This window comes from Dermacentor silvarum, chromosome 6, assembly GCF_013339745.2.
Source record: "Dermacentor silvarum isolate Dsil-2018 chromosome 6, BIME_Dsil_1.4, whole genome shotgun sequence".
Lineage (NCBI taxonomy): Eukaryota > Metazoa > Arthropoda > Arachnida > Ixodida > Ixodidae > Dermacentor > Dermacentor silvarum.
The window spans coordinates 146,157,282-146,172,278 of NC_051159.1; the positions used below are offsets into that span (position 1 = coordinate 146,157,282).

The following is a 14,997-nucleotide window of genomic DNA, read 5'->3' on the forward strand; positions in this document are numbered from 1 at the left end:
GACAGCGATGTTCTTGCTCGCCTGACTGTTTTTACATGCAGGTGAAAGGGACCCTTTTTTTCTAGATCAAGCCTCATTCTTTGAAATGTACAGCCGAAGTAGAATAGAAGAGCATTCTCCTGCTAAACAATGCGGAGCTGTCGGGGTTCGCCGACCAAATGAATACTGTATTGCTTCTAGTATTCCAGCCGTTACTGCTCTTTCGTGTATCTTCCAAGCATTCCTTTTCATAGGCTCGTGAAAGCAAGCCACCAAAGCGAGTATTTTGTGTCTGGCTTCGTGTAGCATGGCTTTCTATAACCCCATATCCCGCGTGCGTTCTTCTAAACAAAATAAACACAATTCGCGTTGCCTATACCTGCCTTGTACCTGCAGTGCGTATATGTTGTCGCCTACTCTGGGTCGGCTTTCACTTGCTTTACTTGTGATTTCAACGGTTTTCGTCGGCTGGGAATCGCGAAGAGAGACTGTGCGTCATTTCCCGCACTGAAATCGCTGCGCCCCCGCTGTGAGCATTATAATACGCGTGTGTATAGATGTGGTACACACATAGGCTTGTCAGCTAACTCGGAACACGCATGGTGTACACGCACGCACGCGCTTTGCGTGTGCGCACGGATGTATGATCTTGTTACATACCCCTGAACTCGCGTATATACGCCGATGTACGCACTCGGTGCGGGCACAGGTCGCTGTCACATTCTTGGTCGCCGCGGTCAGAAAAGGCTCGATCCCGCCTGCGAGTTTGTGCCTTTTGTTCGCGTTTCAACAGTGGTGCTCGTCTCGAATTGAATCCACCTCGAGTGCCCTATTCAGCTCGCCAGCAACGTCGCTTCGCCGCTCCACAGCTTTGTGTCGCTGTAGACGTTGTTTTTCTCTTGCGGTTCGCGCTCGCTATTCGACCGTGTTCGCAGCTCGCACGGCACGTGTCGTTCGTGCGTTCGTTCGGTTTAGGCCTCTCTGTTTGACCTCATTGTGTGTCGCCCTCGCGCTGCGGACTTTCTTTACCATCGCGCCACTGACATGTGCCGCGAACTTTGCTGTTGTATGTGCGAATGAAATGGAAACCGCGCTGGCCGCCTCTGATTCGGTCGAACTGCATGAAAGGGTTATATCTCTGCGCGTTGCCTTGCTGTTGCATGAGCGGAGCGAGGTTGAGCTCGCGGCTAGAAAAAAAAAATAATAAGACGAAGAATGACAACGAGAGTGTTACTGGACTCTCTCTACGGTCTCCAAGCAAAATATGCTGCGTTGCAGTTCTGCAGTTTTCGAGCTAGCACCGAACGTTGTGTGGTTTCCTGGAAGTATACAACTATGTACATGCGCAACTATGTATCATTTCTAACGTATGTGATGTATGTAACTCGAGAAGATGTTTCTGATCTTTGACAAAACATAAACCTCATCTTCCTATCATTTCTTTCCCTTTTTCTTGTTTTTTCCCAGCTTTTAGATCACCGTAACTAACGAAATCAATGAAAAAGGCAGATAACGACAGTCATATCGCAAAGTTACTCGCTGTTGTTCTCTTGAATTTTCTTCCTTGTGTTTTTTATTGTCTGTGAGTTTCCTCTGTTTACATCATCACGTTTCACTCCGTATCAACAGCTGTTGTTTTGCATCAATCGAATCTTGTACTGATCTCCTTAATTGTGAGCACTGTCGCATTGCGCGAGTCGTGCGATCGCGAATCGAAGTCGGCCGTATAACGATATATCCGGTTTATGTAGTCCACGCCGCTGCACTTCGCACAAATCATTAGCCGCGGCAATTCCTAATCTTACGGGATTACGCAAACTTCGCGCCATAAACTGTCTCCGTTATTGTCTGCTCTCAAACGAAACGTCTTCTTAGTATTCCGTTAAACATGATAAATGACGTGAATGCCTGCAGACTGTATCTTCAAGAGTGACTTCTGTCCTAACGTATGTCTAAACAACAGGATTTTTGAGAAGAAGTGTTACAATTACGATCACCACTCGTAAAGTGTTCCCTTTGGCCGGAGTGGGCCATAGTGCACCTGGGCAAGGAAGTGACACGAAGGTACCGCGTGCCTTAAAGCTAGCGATGGACCACGCAATTCTGAAACGAAGTCACATCGGTGCATGATGTTCCGAAGTTTGCGCGTCGTCTCCTGGCAGCGCACAAGTCCGCGAGTCCGTGTTTGCTCTTGGAACGTTGGTTCCGAGCGCAGTTGCCGCAGCTTCGGCCGCTGAGCAGCGGCGCGCGCGCTGGGGTCTCGACGAGCAGCCGAGGTTGGGGAGAACCGGGCCCGCTGCTTTCCCTGCCGACTGCTATATTGGGACCAGCCTGGGAGAGAGCGTGCCAGCCGCCCTTTGTCCCCCGCTCCGAGCCCGGAGCCAAATTTGTGGAACAAAGGCGCCGCCGACTGCAGAGGCGTATGCAGACGCGAGAAGCGGCTGAATCGACAGGCTTCGCTGGTTCCCGCCCCGTCTGCTTTTCCATTCCTCTCTCGGGCGGTATTTGCACCCCCACCCCCGCTTGGCCGATATCCGTGCATCGAAAAGCAGAAAGTACCCCGAGTTCCGGGCATCTCGTTTGTTCGCTGTGTAGGCTGCGTTCTGCGCTGTCATAGTGGTGCGATGGTGCGGTTTGCCCTCAGAGATTGCCGGTGAAGATGCTGGTGTGATTTCGCGAAGTAGTTTTGTTTACGTTTGCATCAGTGCACTCCGCACCGTATTTGAACATCTTTCGGCAACACAGTTTACCAGCTGCGACATTAGAAAGCTTTAGGTTAGGGGACGCATGCTGCATCCAAGCGTTGGGGGGACGCAAACCGCCGGGCGTACAGAAGAACCGAAAGCGGGCACAAAAGAGCGCGAATGGCCCACAGTAGAGCTTGCGTATCCCAACGCTTGAGTGCGGCTTGCGTTTCCTAATCTAAAACTCTCTATTAACTTTCTATTTCTTCGTTGGACATATTCTTGGGTGTCGCGCTATAGACACTGCCACGTGGTAACACTAAGTTTGATACTCCTTTGTTGTCATGCTAATATGTAATGTGGAAACGTACTTAAGTTCGAGGACTCTGGCTTCGTCTTCTTATGTACTGCGTTGCTCAAATGTAGGCATCTTTTTTTCTCCATCTTTTTTCCAGACCATACGAGTTCGACAAAAGCTCGTGCGGTCAGGACGCGACGTTATTGTTCGGTAACTTTCATTTCCTTGGTCTACGGCTTATATGTTAAGTCTCGTCGTAATATGAAAAGAAAAAGAAGAGCTCATAAAATAGCGCGTGGTGTCCTCCTAAATCAACTGATTGTAGAAACAGCAGCCGTTCGGCGTGGTTCAGAATAACGTGCGAGTGCAGTTCACCTTCGGCATACGCGCGCGCGCGCGCGCCTCTTTACCTGCAAAGCCACGAGGCGTGCGGCACCCTGGCGCTTCGGCGAGCGACGCGGAGCGGATGCGGAGCGACGACGCACCTCTCTCTCCACGCCGCGGCGTCGTCGTTGTGGTGGCGGACGCCAGCATCTTCCGACAAGGTCGCTCCCCATCCTCCGTCTCCCCCCTCCCTGACACGGCGAGGGAGAGGCGTATGGAAAGAGCGCGCCCTTCCCCGGCGGGGGGTGCGCTATTTTGCGCGTCGCGATTTGCGTGGTGGGCGCGCGGCGCGTGCGCACTATGCGCTCACGGCGGCCTCCTCCTCGCCCGCGCCTCCCTGTGCGCGTGCGTGGTGGGGCAGCGCGAGGCGCACGCTAGCGCCGGCCGCCGGCAGCGCGCGCGCGCCACGGGAGAAGCGAGAGCGGGCTCCTCGTGCGCGCGCCCCCAGAGCCGAGCGGCAGCGTGAGAAAGGAAGGCGCGTTCTCGCCAGAGGGCGGCCGAGCACCGAGCGCCGAGCCAGCAGCCGAGAACCCCCCCCTTGGAACCGATGGGCCACGCGGCCGGCGGCGCGCCTCCCGGGCTGCGTCGTCCCGTTGCCGACCGGCGTGAGTGTACTGTGCTGTGAGCTGTGTCCGGTGGCGCGTCGAAGAAGCAGGAACGGCGGCGGGCGCCGACGCCGGCCTGGACGCGCGGCCCGTGGACCTGCGCGCCTTGCGGCGCCAACGCGTCCCGGGCCCCCCGGGGGAACGCCGGGCCGCCGCACCACCACCCATGCTGCGCCTGCAGCTCTTCCGGCCAGGTACTTAGCAGCTGCTACTCTTAACGCGACCAACCCCTCCCCCACCCGCGTCTTCCTTCTCACCCTCGTCATTGCGCGGCCGGCGGCGTCGGCGTTGATTGGCGTTGCGTCCACATGGCACCGCAGCTGAGAAAGATGCGCTCGAAGCCGAGCACGCTGACGCTGCTGTTGGGCGCGAGTTTTCCCAGGGGGGACTTAACGGAGGTGACAGAAGAAATCACTTAGTTTATCGAAGAATGTTGCACGTACACGACTAACTTGTTTCACCTTTCTGCGCAGCGGTGTTTGTCGCGTCGTTTCGGAGACACAAAGCCGGTACAACAGTTTGAATCTGCTAGTAACTGAGTTTTTCCCTGGTAAGAACTTTGGTTCGTTCGTCGCTTACGGAATGTGTTCAGATGTGGGCTAAGTGATGAATTCGACGTCGTATATATGTCCAACTTTCTAGTGAGCGCGCTCCGTTCTGTCATTCAGTACGCTGACGCTAACGCAAAATTAAGACCGCGAAAACACTTGCCTCTTGCTTGAATAACAATATTTGTGGTGGTTGTGCTGAAAAGATTTTCTCGCATTTGCACCACTTTAGCTTTTGATGCTGTGTGCATACACCTGAGATTCAAATAAACGTCATGTTAAAAAAAAGATATATAAGTAAAGAGCTCAACTGTGAATTGTGTCTCAACGGTGTCTTTGCACTCTTTTCATGCGTCATCGCGGCTTTCCCAATAGTCGTAGAGATAGGTAGCGATTGTATCTTTCATCATAAAGTAATGCCGTGTCACGTTGACGGCTATTATATTATGCAGAATGGTGACCTGGCGACAGATGCCTGTTGCTTGCGTTCTATTTGTCGTATACAGAAAGTTTCTTGTGCTTGACTTCTGTCGACGAACTTATGCTGTAATCGCATCGTCAACCACAGCGCGTATAGACGCGTTGTTGCCTCAATTGAGGCGCCTAACTAATGCGGCAGCAAAGTTGGCAAGACAAAACTTTATTGGCGGCTGCCAGCTGTTCGCCCTCCGCCACCTTTAACTTCGTTTTTATTTATTAATTTTGCTGCGCGCAGTTTCTTTCCCGTTGGAACCCGGAATGTTCCAGAACAAGAATGTGATGTGTTTGTTATAATGCCAACACAACGTACTTCGTAAACAGCATATCAGCCTTTCAAGGTGTCATGCTGTATTGAGTGCCGTAAGTGATTTTATAAAGCGCCGAATTCCTACTCTCCCAGGATAATGCCCCATATTCGGCGAGCGAAGCTGGCTGCAATTATCCGAAAGTTCATTTACCCTGTTGTACCCAGCATGTAGTTTCTTGAAATTCTTTTTAGTCTCGCTTCCGGTTCGTAATGGTGGTAGAGCGTTGGACGTCTCCAGTGCTATACGCACGATCACAAAACGCGAGCGCAACTAAATAGCGGCCGTTCCCACGCATAGTTTCTCTTTCTCGTCTACCCGCGACGTGTGCAAACGCTGCCGAGTAGTCCACGACGCGAGCGTTCGTGTCGAGCACGCGCGACGCTCGCCTTTTCCGGCCTCCGGCGGCGTCCGGTGCGGTTCGCGGCGCGCGGTCGTCTGGCTGCCGGCGTGGTAGCGCGTGGTGCGCGGCGTGTAGTGCGGAGGCCAGCGTCGCCTCGCGGGAGCCGCCGGGGTCGTCGCTCGGGGGGCCGCCGCGTGCGTGCGGCTAGGACCAGCAGTGCAAGCGGTGCCGCCGCGAGACTCGGTCGATGGAGGCGCGCGCTGGCCGCCGGCGCGAGCTGCCCTGCACGGAGGACGGCCCCGCTGCGCCATGCAGCAACACCAGGTGCGCGCCGCCGCCGCGACAACGCCGTACTACCGCCGGTCTGACCCGCTGCCGCTCGACCTCAGCTTACTGGTGGCCCAGCTCAGCCCCCCCGAATCGCCAGGTACGGTGGCCTGTGTACGTTGCCTCTGTCCTCCACATGGCCGGCAACGGCCGCAGTTTTCGCGCACATCTGCGCTATCCGGGGGCAGACCGAACTGTGTGTGTGTGAGTGTACTTTTCGCGGGGGCTGTTCTTTTTCGGTCGGGCAAATGACCTGGCTTACCTGCAGGACTTTTTTTTTTCTGTTGCGTAGACAAGCAACACCGTGTCAGTACGCGCCGTCGATCCTAGTTATTGTTGCCCGCGTTGTCCGAGTTCGGTATCCAGCGCTGTTCTTTCGGGATGTCGATTCTCTGGAACTTTGCGACGATGAAATGACGACAGGAATATATCTTGCCATGCTCGATGGGGCAAATGGCCTTCATATATTTTGGGTTGTTTCCTTCACAAGTTCAGTTATCTTTGTCGCCGGTAGGCGTTCGTAGATTCGCCTGCAATACTCTTGGTTGTCTGTTGGCGCGATGCCTGAGACAGGCTCCCTTCGCGGTCGGTACAGGCAACCGCGCAGTAGGAGCTGAGCTTTACTCGCCACAAAAATTAGCGAGAACATTTTGTTTGCACGCAGCCGTCACAGCAAACATCTCCTTGGATGGAACAGTAAAGAAAAACTCGAGAGCTAGTGATTGTTATCAGTGAATGTGGAACTACGTATTAAGCTATTTCTTGCTTTACGGCAATTTTCTTGTCTTATGGCCTGAGTGAAGAGATGCTGTAATAACGCTTTCGGGGCTCTTGTGTCCGTTTGATGGTTAAGCATCCAGGTTTCCGCGTTTACAGCTTTTTAACTCGATAATTTGTGCCGTCTCTTTGTCCGAAGCACGATGCTGTTCTGTCCATGCTTCGCCAGTCATTTTGCACCTGTTTATAATCGTTTCCTCTTTAGAATATAAATGGTATTTCTCGAGAAGGAGCGTCACTGGGCATGTCATCAGTGACAGTGTAGACACCAAGGCTCAATTAAGAAAGCAGGGCCTCTAGTCACAATAAAATTATTGCGCCAGAACTGTCCCTAAGAGCAGATGCTAGCGAATTATTACGTTGAGCAACATCCTTAGCAAAGGCTGCAGGCCAATAGCAAACATCATTTACGAACGTTCTTACGCTAGAAATTTTCGTAAGAGCAAACGCTAACCAATGTTAATGTTGGATTAGCGAATGTGACCGGCGAATGGAAAAGAGCATTTACGGAACAAAGTCTTTGTGAATATCGGCTCCGTATCACCGAAGGGGCACATGTTTTGTAGGAAGCCACTTGCTCAATAGATCATTCATTAGAAGATCCGGCCATCAGAAAAGTACTCTTAGGAAAATTGAAAGCTCCGAAAGCTTAGTTTGTGTCAATGGCCCCCTCGCCCGCACACGTTGTCGTAGCTCTGAGTGCACGTTCAAGGGAAATTGCGTGTTTAACTACTAATCACAGTTGCGCTTTATTCGTGTAGTTTTCTGTGGTGCGTCGACGCTCTCCTTTGCTCCGATTTTAACTGGCGCTTAACGGCGCACTACTTGTTACACTTTTGCTTTAGTTTATCGGGAGCTAGATGCTCAAATACGACTTGCGAAGCACATGGTTGAAATGGCATGAGATACGAGTTGGCACGCGTGCAGTGCAAAATTGCTCTGGAGAGCGTTTCTTGCGCAAGATACCCGACAATTTCTTTTATGCATTTTATTAGCGCGCATACAATAGTTTGCTCACAATTCCGGGACAATAAAGTTGTTCTCCGAGGCTTAAACTGTTGTAATACGTTGGCCGAGATTGTGTTCCTTTTTTTTTTTTTTTTTTTCACACGACATTGCTGTGGCCGGTACGACCTCGGTCGTCAAGTTTTCGAAGCAACTCGCCGATTCATGAGAGCTCACTTTCTTTATTATTTTTATTTCATTCTTATATTCCTTGTGTCTTGTAGCCGCCACGTACCGTGTGGAGTGCACGGTACGTGCAACTTTCAGATACATGACACTATAGGTCATCAAAAAACAATTCTTGAATGTAACGGAGGAAAAACATCTCCACGCCGTTCTGGAATTTGTTTACGCTGCCGCACACGAAGCCAGCCGATCTTGACGACTCTCTCATTGTGGGTACAGGTCGAAGCCTCAGGGAGACAGGCAGGTGGCAGTTGCAGCTCGCGTACGCAGTCATATTTTTTGTCCTCCGCAGATTCTGAGCGAGGTCTTTGACCCGTGTGGGAAGCATGAACTTTTGCGGATGCCTGTTAGTTCCTGTAATGGCATTTTCATCGCGACGGTGGCGTGTCGCCATGAGTAGGTGCTCGTGTGCTCTATTTATTCAAGCAGGCACGTTCATTGACACATTCCGTTCGCTGTTCCGTTACCTGCCTACTTAATGGTAGCACTCGTATTCGTGTCGTTGCAAGCAGTAAAAAACAGTACAGAAAGATGCATTTTCGGGTGTCTGTACATCTCAGTTGAGAAACGTCTCTATCTCTCTGGTTTTTGTATGTGGAGACGACTTTCCGATCAGCGATATCCTCAGAACGAACTCATGTGGTTTCGCTTGCCTGTTGTGCTCCGTTTCATGCTATTACGAGAGCTGAGTGTCTGTTATGGAGGCTTGCGCAGCGCTCGAAGGTGGTGTCATTTGACAACTATATGAAGCGAAGGAACTCGCGGCGATGCGACTAGTGCGGGGCTACGATCTCGTTCCTGATTGGCTGACGCTCCTGCAGCTTAACCTACTGGCGCGTTTTTATTAAATACACTATATAGTTAATGACGCTGCGTTCTCGGGGTGACTTTTGGTAATAGTAATTTAATCGATAAAGTAAAATGAGAACAAGTTTTACTTTGATTATCTGCAGGATACGTTATATTTCACCACATTCACGAGTGCACAAACCAATCTTGTCTCGCCCGGTATATGAGCCGAGCCTATGAGAGTTGGTTGTATTTGTCCGTAGAGCGCGTTCGCATCATATTCAGACTCGTGTTTGTGCTTTCTTTATCCATGTACACGAGACCACATGTCCATGTCCATGACAGAAGATACTCGAACTCACGTTCACTATGCATTAATTTCTCACTGAGTCGAAGACCGGCTAGCTCTCTCCCGAACCCGACTGGGGTGCGCGATCACGCGCGATTCCTCGCCTACGAAAGTCCGACAGGCCATGCAGGCTCCTTCTGCGTCGTCTCGCATCTTCGCATCCTCCGCAAATTCCGGCAATTGACAGCGTCGTTCCGCGTCGTTCCACGCGTCCATCTCCTCTTGCCGTTCTGACCCCACACCGCGCTCATCTTTATTTTCTTTGGCGCCTTTTTTTTTCCTTGCACCCACATTCCTGTATACTCCATTTCTTTATTCTTTTTTTTTTTTTCGCCATTCTGGGAAAGTCGAATCATCGCAAGATTGCCACGATTATGGAAATGCGCGAATATGGGCGCGGGCAGACAGGCGTGTCGCGCACGTACGGCGTACACACAGCCGTGAGTATGAGAGAGAGAGAGAGAGAGAGAGAGAGAGATGGCGTTTCGGGCTGCGCGCACGAGCTTCGCATTTCCAAGTGATATTCCCCGCGTGCTTTGTATGGATATGCGCGCCCCGGCCATAACGCAGATGCGTTCGCCCTTGAAAGCCGTCAAAGGAATACGTCAAGGCGATCGCTTTACCCCGCCGCCGTTGCTGGCGGCCCGCCGGGGGTTGTGGCCGCGGCTGTGGCCACGGGAGGATGCATTCTCCCGAATGCTTTACACTGTTGTTGTTATTTTCATTCCTCGTGGACGTCCTGTGTCCGAGCGGTTCACACTCCTTGCGACGTGTTTGCGCGGCCTCCTCCTCCCGCACCGGCGACCCTCTTCAATCGCTCGGCCGCTCGCTCGTGCTTGCGCGCGCGTGCGTGTGCGATCGAGAATGCTTATTTGGAGCCCTGCCACGTCTTTATTCCGCGAGGGTCTCGGAGTTGGTGACGTTTTCGAGACCGACAGCTTCTCTGCAAAGCCAGTCCCTGCCATGGATGGGTTTTTACTGCGTTTTGTTTTAGGCGATATCGCTTGCGCAAAGACTTTGGTCGGTCCGACACGGTGGTGCACAGATAGGCTACTCAAATCCTGGCTCCTCTGTTGCGCATCAGCTATGCTGGGTGCACCAGCATTCCGTTTTATATTTGTTTCTCCGAGTGTGCAGCATTCTTCCACGACGCTATCGCAATCAAGCTCATCCTTTACCCGCTGCAGTGCATTGGCTACGGCGTCTTGGTTCTCGAAAAGAGGTTGTGCGGTAGACCGCTGTCTGTGACGCTTTGCTTCTATAAACGCAGTTTCGTAGGTGCCATTCCAGTTGTGGTGGAATGCAAGTTCGGCACGCAATTGATGTGTTTGTAGGTGAACGTTTTATGACATAAGTAGCGGATCGTTTTTTCTTGTCATACTTGGAATCCTTTCACTAGCCCAATCTTTAAAAAAAAAAATTCCTACAATGTTCTTATACTCTAACGTGCAACTTGCTCTTTTTTTTTTTTTTTCGATGACGGTGTGCGAATATTCGGTGTCGTAAGTGCGAATTGAGTAGTCATGGCCAGTTGATTCATATTCCAAGCGAGAATTTCAAATTGGTGTAATAATATATTTCGAAGCATATGCGACAACTAAAATTATCAAAAGCGTCGTGGAAAAAGACCTGTCAAAGGGGTGGCTATTACATTGGTCGCTCCGAATGGCTGTTCTTAAGAGGCGACATTCGAATAATGTTGCTACTGGCAGCGTTGCTGCTACGAGTGGACACTGCTTACAAAGGAAGCGCTTCGAAGCAGCTAAGCTTGTACATCAACATTAGGTCATCTAGTTAATTGCATCTCAAGTCAAGGACAAAAACACGGTTTGGAGGGTTCCCGCAACACATTACTAACAGCCGAAGTTTATAATCGTGAAATAGACGCGCCTCTGCCTTAATTTTCTTCTTTTTGTGTATTTTGTAACGTGGTTTAATACCTTGACTTGCATTTCCTGCTTTCTGTCTTTTTGAGTTGGTACACCTCTAAACAATTTGCTTGTGTGCGTTTTGTGGCTGTGGGAACTCTTATGGATTCATCCGACGCTTAATTTCATTCGGTACGCTGTGTGTGCGAACATTCCACTCCATATCTCTGCATAGCCAACTAGCCCGAATCGTGAGGTCCGAATGAGGTCTCTCTCTTTCTCTCTATCTCTGTAATTTTCTCAACGGCGTGAATATATCGGATATATTTCAAATCTGTCTTTTTTTTTCTTGGTGCATCCCAATACCTCTTATTGTTTAATAAGACTCGCGGCGCCTCTGCCACTTAGGTTGGCACATTATTGGTGTGAGTGATTTGAAGAGTTGCATTAGAAAATAAAGAAACGGGACTTTCTGCGCCCACCTATCCTTGCGCATAGCTCATTTGTTTCTTCGCCCTCATTGTCGTATGGGTGCAGGTTAAAGAAACCCCGGTGGTCAAAATGAACCCGGAGTCCCCCGGGCACGCAGAAGCCCACAATATAATTTTGGTGTTTTTTTTTTTTTCATTTAGTTTTCTGTCTTGAGGGATGTCAGTCCATATCAAGCCCTAAATATGCGTAGTCTGAATTAAGCGTGGATTTGAGAAATAATCTGCATTATTAGTGGCGAAAGAATGCAACGGAAAACGAATTCTTGTGTAGTCTTCAGAAGCCAGGCTTCATGTGTGCGCGTCCTAACCGCGCGTACGTGAAGTGCGCCGCTTCGCATCGTTCATATCTGACTTTCCTTTGCGGCAGAAGGGCCGGCTTTCTGGCAGCGTTGGTCGTAAGCGACGATGCATCACGTCTCTATTTGTTTCGACAGCTATTAGCATTGGGGTTCGTGTTGTCTTTCACGCCGACCCTACACTCGGTTCAAGGACGTCCTTAATGACATCACTATGGTAAGGGTAACATAAGTATCGGTATTTTTGTATGCGACCAATGTCGATTGATTCCCGTATGTTAAGCTGGATTCTCGCGACGAGCTTCATCGCGTATACTCCGCAGAAACGTGGCATGACAGAGTTGCAGGGAATCGCGTCGCCAGCATCTCTGGGACGTCCTTGTGTGTGGCGTGCTTCGGTGGCACTGAGCCACGTTATACTCGGTGGTGGAAGCCAGTCCGGTCGTGTGAATGAGCCTTAGCATTGACTTCTGGAATGTACCTCGAACAAATGATAGATGGTGAGTTTGTCTATCGTATACGCTGTGTTTCCTCGCATTAAAATAACTTCTATAAAATGCGTTCATTAAGCTGCCTGCAGATGAACCATGATCGAGAACAGAACAAATGGAATGCACGAAAAGAGTAAACTGTGATGAACGTGTGTCTAGTTTAGTTGTTTATGTCGCTTGGTGTCGACGGCATATAAAGGGGCGTAAAGAGAAACGCCATTAACAACAGGCACATGCATGCTGTGTAAGAAAACCTAGCTGCTTATATGCTTGTTGTTTTGTGCTGCGCTGGCATCGACTATCGCCACTTTCCCTGTATGTTTTATACCGACAGTTCTTGTTCGTTGTACGGTCTGCCATCTGTTCCAGAGAGATAGGGAGAGAGGAGGCATTACAGAAGGGGGAAATGCAAACGAGTTGTCCACCAAAACAGAAAGTATATGGTTGGTCACTTTATTCTTAGAGCGGGAAATAGGAGGTAGAAGTAGAAAAAAAGAGAGAGAGAGAAGAGCCAGGGAGCACATATACACCGCCGTACAGCCCGGCAGCACACGTCACCTAATGTCGGTGCATGCCAATGGCGTCGGCGGAAGTCAGCAGAGCATATCGTTCTGGGAATGCGGCTACCTACCCTGCGTGCGGAGTCCATCGCGAGAACGTTCACGACGCGCGTGCCTCCTGGCGGACGTCTCATCGTCATCAAAGGAGGAGTCAAAGGAGCACCCCCCACCTCCCCGTGGTAGGCATCCTCCGTCTGTCCATCTCGCAAGGTCCCGTGGCAGGCCGGGCCCGTGCGTACTCCGCATTTACCGCGCGCCGCCGAAGCCGCTCGTTTGCTTATTATTGTGCTGCGGCGGCACAAACAGAGCCGCTCTCTCTTTAATGAAGGCCGTCGCGCGGACGTGCTCGCGGGGCGTCACGTGCAGCGAGAGCCGCTTGTTTCCGAGCCGCGCGCTTTTTTTCCAGCTCCCGACCGCCTCGTGTCCCGGCGTGTTCGTGGCCGCGTGCGTGCGTTTGTATGCTAATGCCCGGCGTCGAGTGCGTGCATTCATCGCGCAAATGGACTCCGCGTCGCGCCGCCGGCTCAGCCTTAATTACGGTGCCCGACCGTGTCCGGCGCCGGAGCATCGGTCGTCGCTCTTCTCGTCTCGGTTACGCGGACCCCCTCGCTTCGCCCTCTTTCGCTTTCTTTTCTTTTTTAATTCTTCTTTTACTTCGTCTTTTCCTCAGTGCATAGAAACGGCTGGGCATGCACGCGCAGGCACGTACGCATGCACAAAAAGAAAACGTAAATAACGGTGTTTCCACAAACGACCAGAAAAGCTCTGTCGTGTTCCTTTTTCTTTTTCTTTTTTTTTTCTAGCAGTTTCGAACTGCTGTTTTTAGTTGGGGTCGGTCGTGTTCGCTCGCGCGCGTTGTTTGCAGCCGCTACGAAAGGGCAGCAGTGAGGCAGGCGTATACGTCGCGCCTCTACACGAATTATTCGCCCGAACCGTTGGCTTCACACGGCGGGTGGTTTGTATACGTGTGGTCAATTTCGTCTGTTTTCTGAATGTTTACGTCAGCTTATGCCGTGCGTATTCCTTTTGTTTGTTAATTTTAGGCGCTTACAGCTGCCTGTGTCCACTTAGACATCGGTTCGAAACTTTTCCACGAGCGCCACCTTCTTAAATTTGGTAAACAATGCTCTTTCCGTCTGAGTTGTTACTGCCGCTGTAAGTGACTGGGTAGATGTACGCCATGTCACCATGTGCGTACATATGCGTTTGCGCCTACAACGCGAGTGTGTGTGTGTGTGTGTGTGTGTGTGTGTGTGTGTGTGTGTGTGTGTGTGTGTGTGTGTGTGTGTGTGTGTGTGTGTGTGTGTGTGTGTGTGTGTGTGTGTGTCGAAAGCTTGTGAGCACTAATACGCATCACTACAGCGCAGAGTGTACTGATGTCATGCGTTTGTACCATATTCGCAGCCTACTCTGGTGTGCTATGCATTGTCAAACTATGCAGTATGTAGTCAAACTATGCAGTATGTATTATATTATGTTCCTGCTCAGTCACATCAATGGCGCGTTTGGGACATATAATGTACCGCTGAATAGCAACTTCGTTGCTATCCTATGTTCATTGTTGACCAGAACGTGGTGTCTTGTTCTATATGGTAGCTTTTAGGAGATTTCATTGCTGTGAGCCTCTCTCGAGCCTATAGGGACTCTGTATGGGGGCTTTCGCATCACCTGTGTATTTTCTCCGTGTTTCTGTGTTGCTTACATTGTACAATTAAGTGCGCATTCGTTTCGTTTCAGCCTGTCGAAGAAACCCGCTTATCTAGGAAATGTACCGCGAGTGGATTTGAATTTTATAGCATTATACGCATGTGGCTCGAAATGTTTGTTTGGGTCTGATGCTGGTAGGTACAGACAAACGCAGCGGCTGCTCTCAGCAAAATTTTGCGAAATCTTTGGAGGCGGAGCGGAAGTTCGCCACTCTGTATAAAGTGTCTCTCGGAATACCTATCGCCAACGAGGAGACGGGTGCGATGGCGTCAGTGTTGGTGACGTATCGCTGTTTAACGAATTTGGCCTTGCCCGTTGTTTATGACGGTGTTTTTCCATATTGAACTGAATAAGCTGCTGCATCTCGATTTCTACATAAGTTTTATGTCACTTCTAGCAACACGCTTTTCCTTCTCTACGGCACACCTATACGGACCTTCTAATGGCTCGGGTGTTTGCGAGGCAAAAAGTAAGACAAACAAAAACAGAGAGAACGTACGGGGGGACTGGAATGAAATGCGCATG

The 14,997-nt window shown here is 50.7% G+C and overlaps 1 protein-coding gene across 5 annotated transcripts in view; it reads left to right on the plus strand.

Moving 5' to 3' along the window:
- LOC119456153 (POU domain protein 2) overlaps window positions 1-14,997 on the plus strand; it is a 649,805-nt gene that overhangs the window by 512,446 nt on the left and 122,362 nt on the right. The window contains exon 1 of one of the 5 annotated variants that reach the window (XM_037717772.2): window positions 3,726-4,144. The exons of the other annotated variants lie outside the window; for them this stretch is intronic. Coding sequence (XP_037573700.1) covers window positions 4,117-4,144 — 28 coding nt within the window. The 5' untranslated portion in view covers window positions 3,726-4,116. Of the gene's footprint in view, window positions 1-3,725; window positions 4,145-14,997 lie in introns of those variants that run through there. 5 annotated transcript variants of the gene reach the window in all.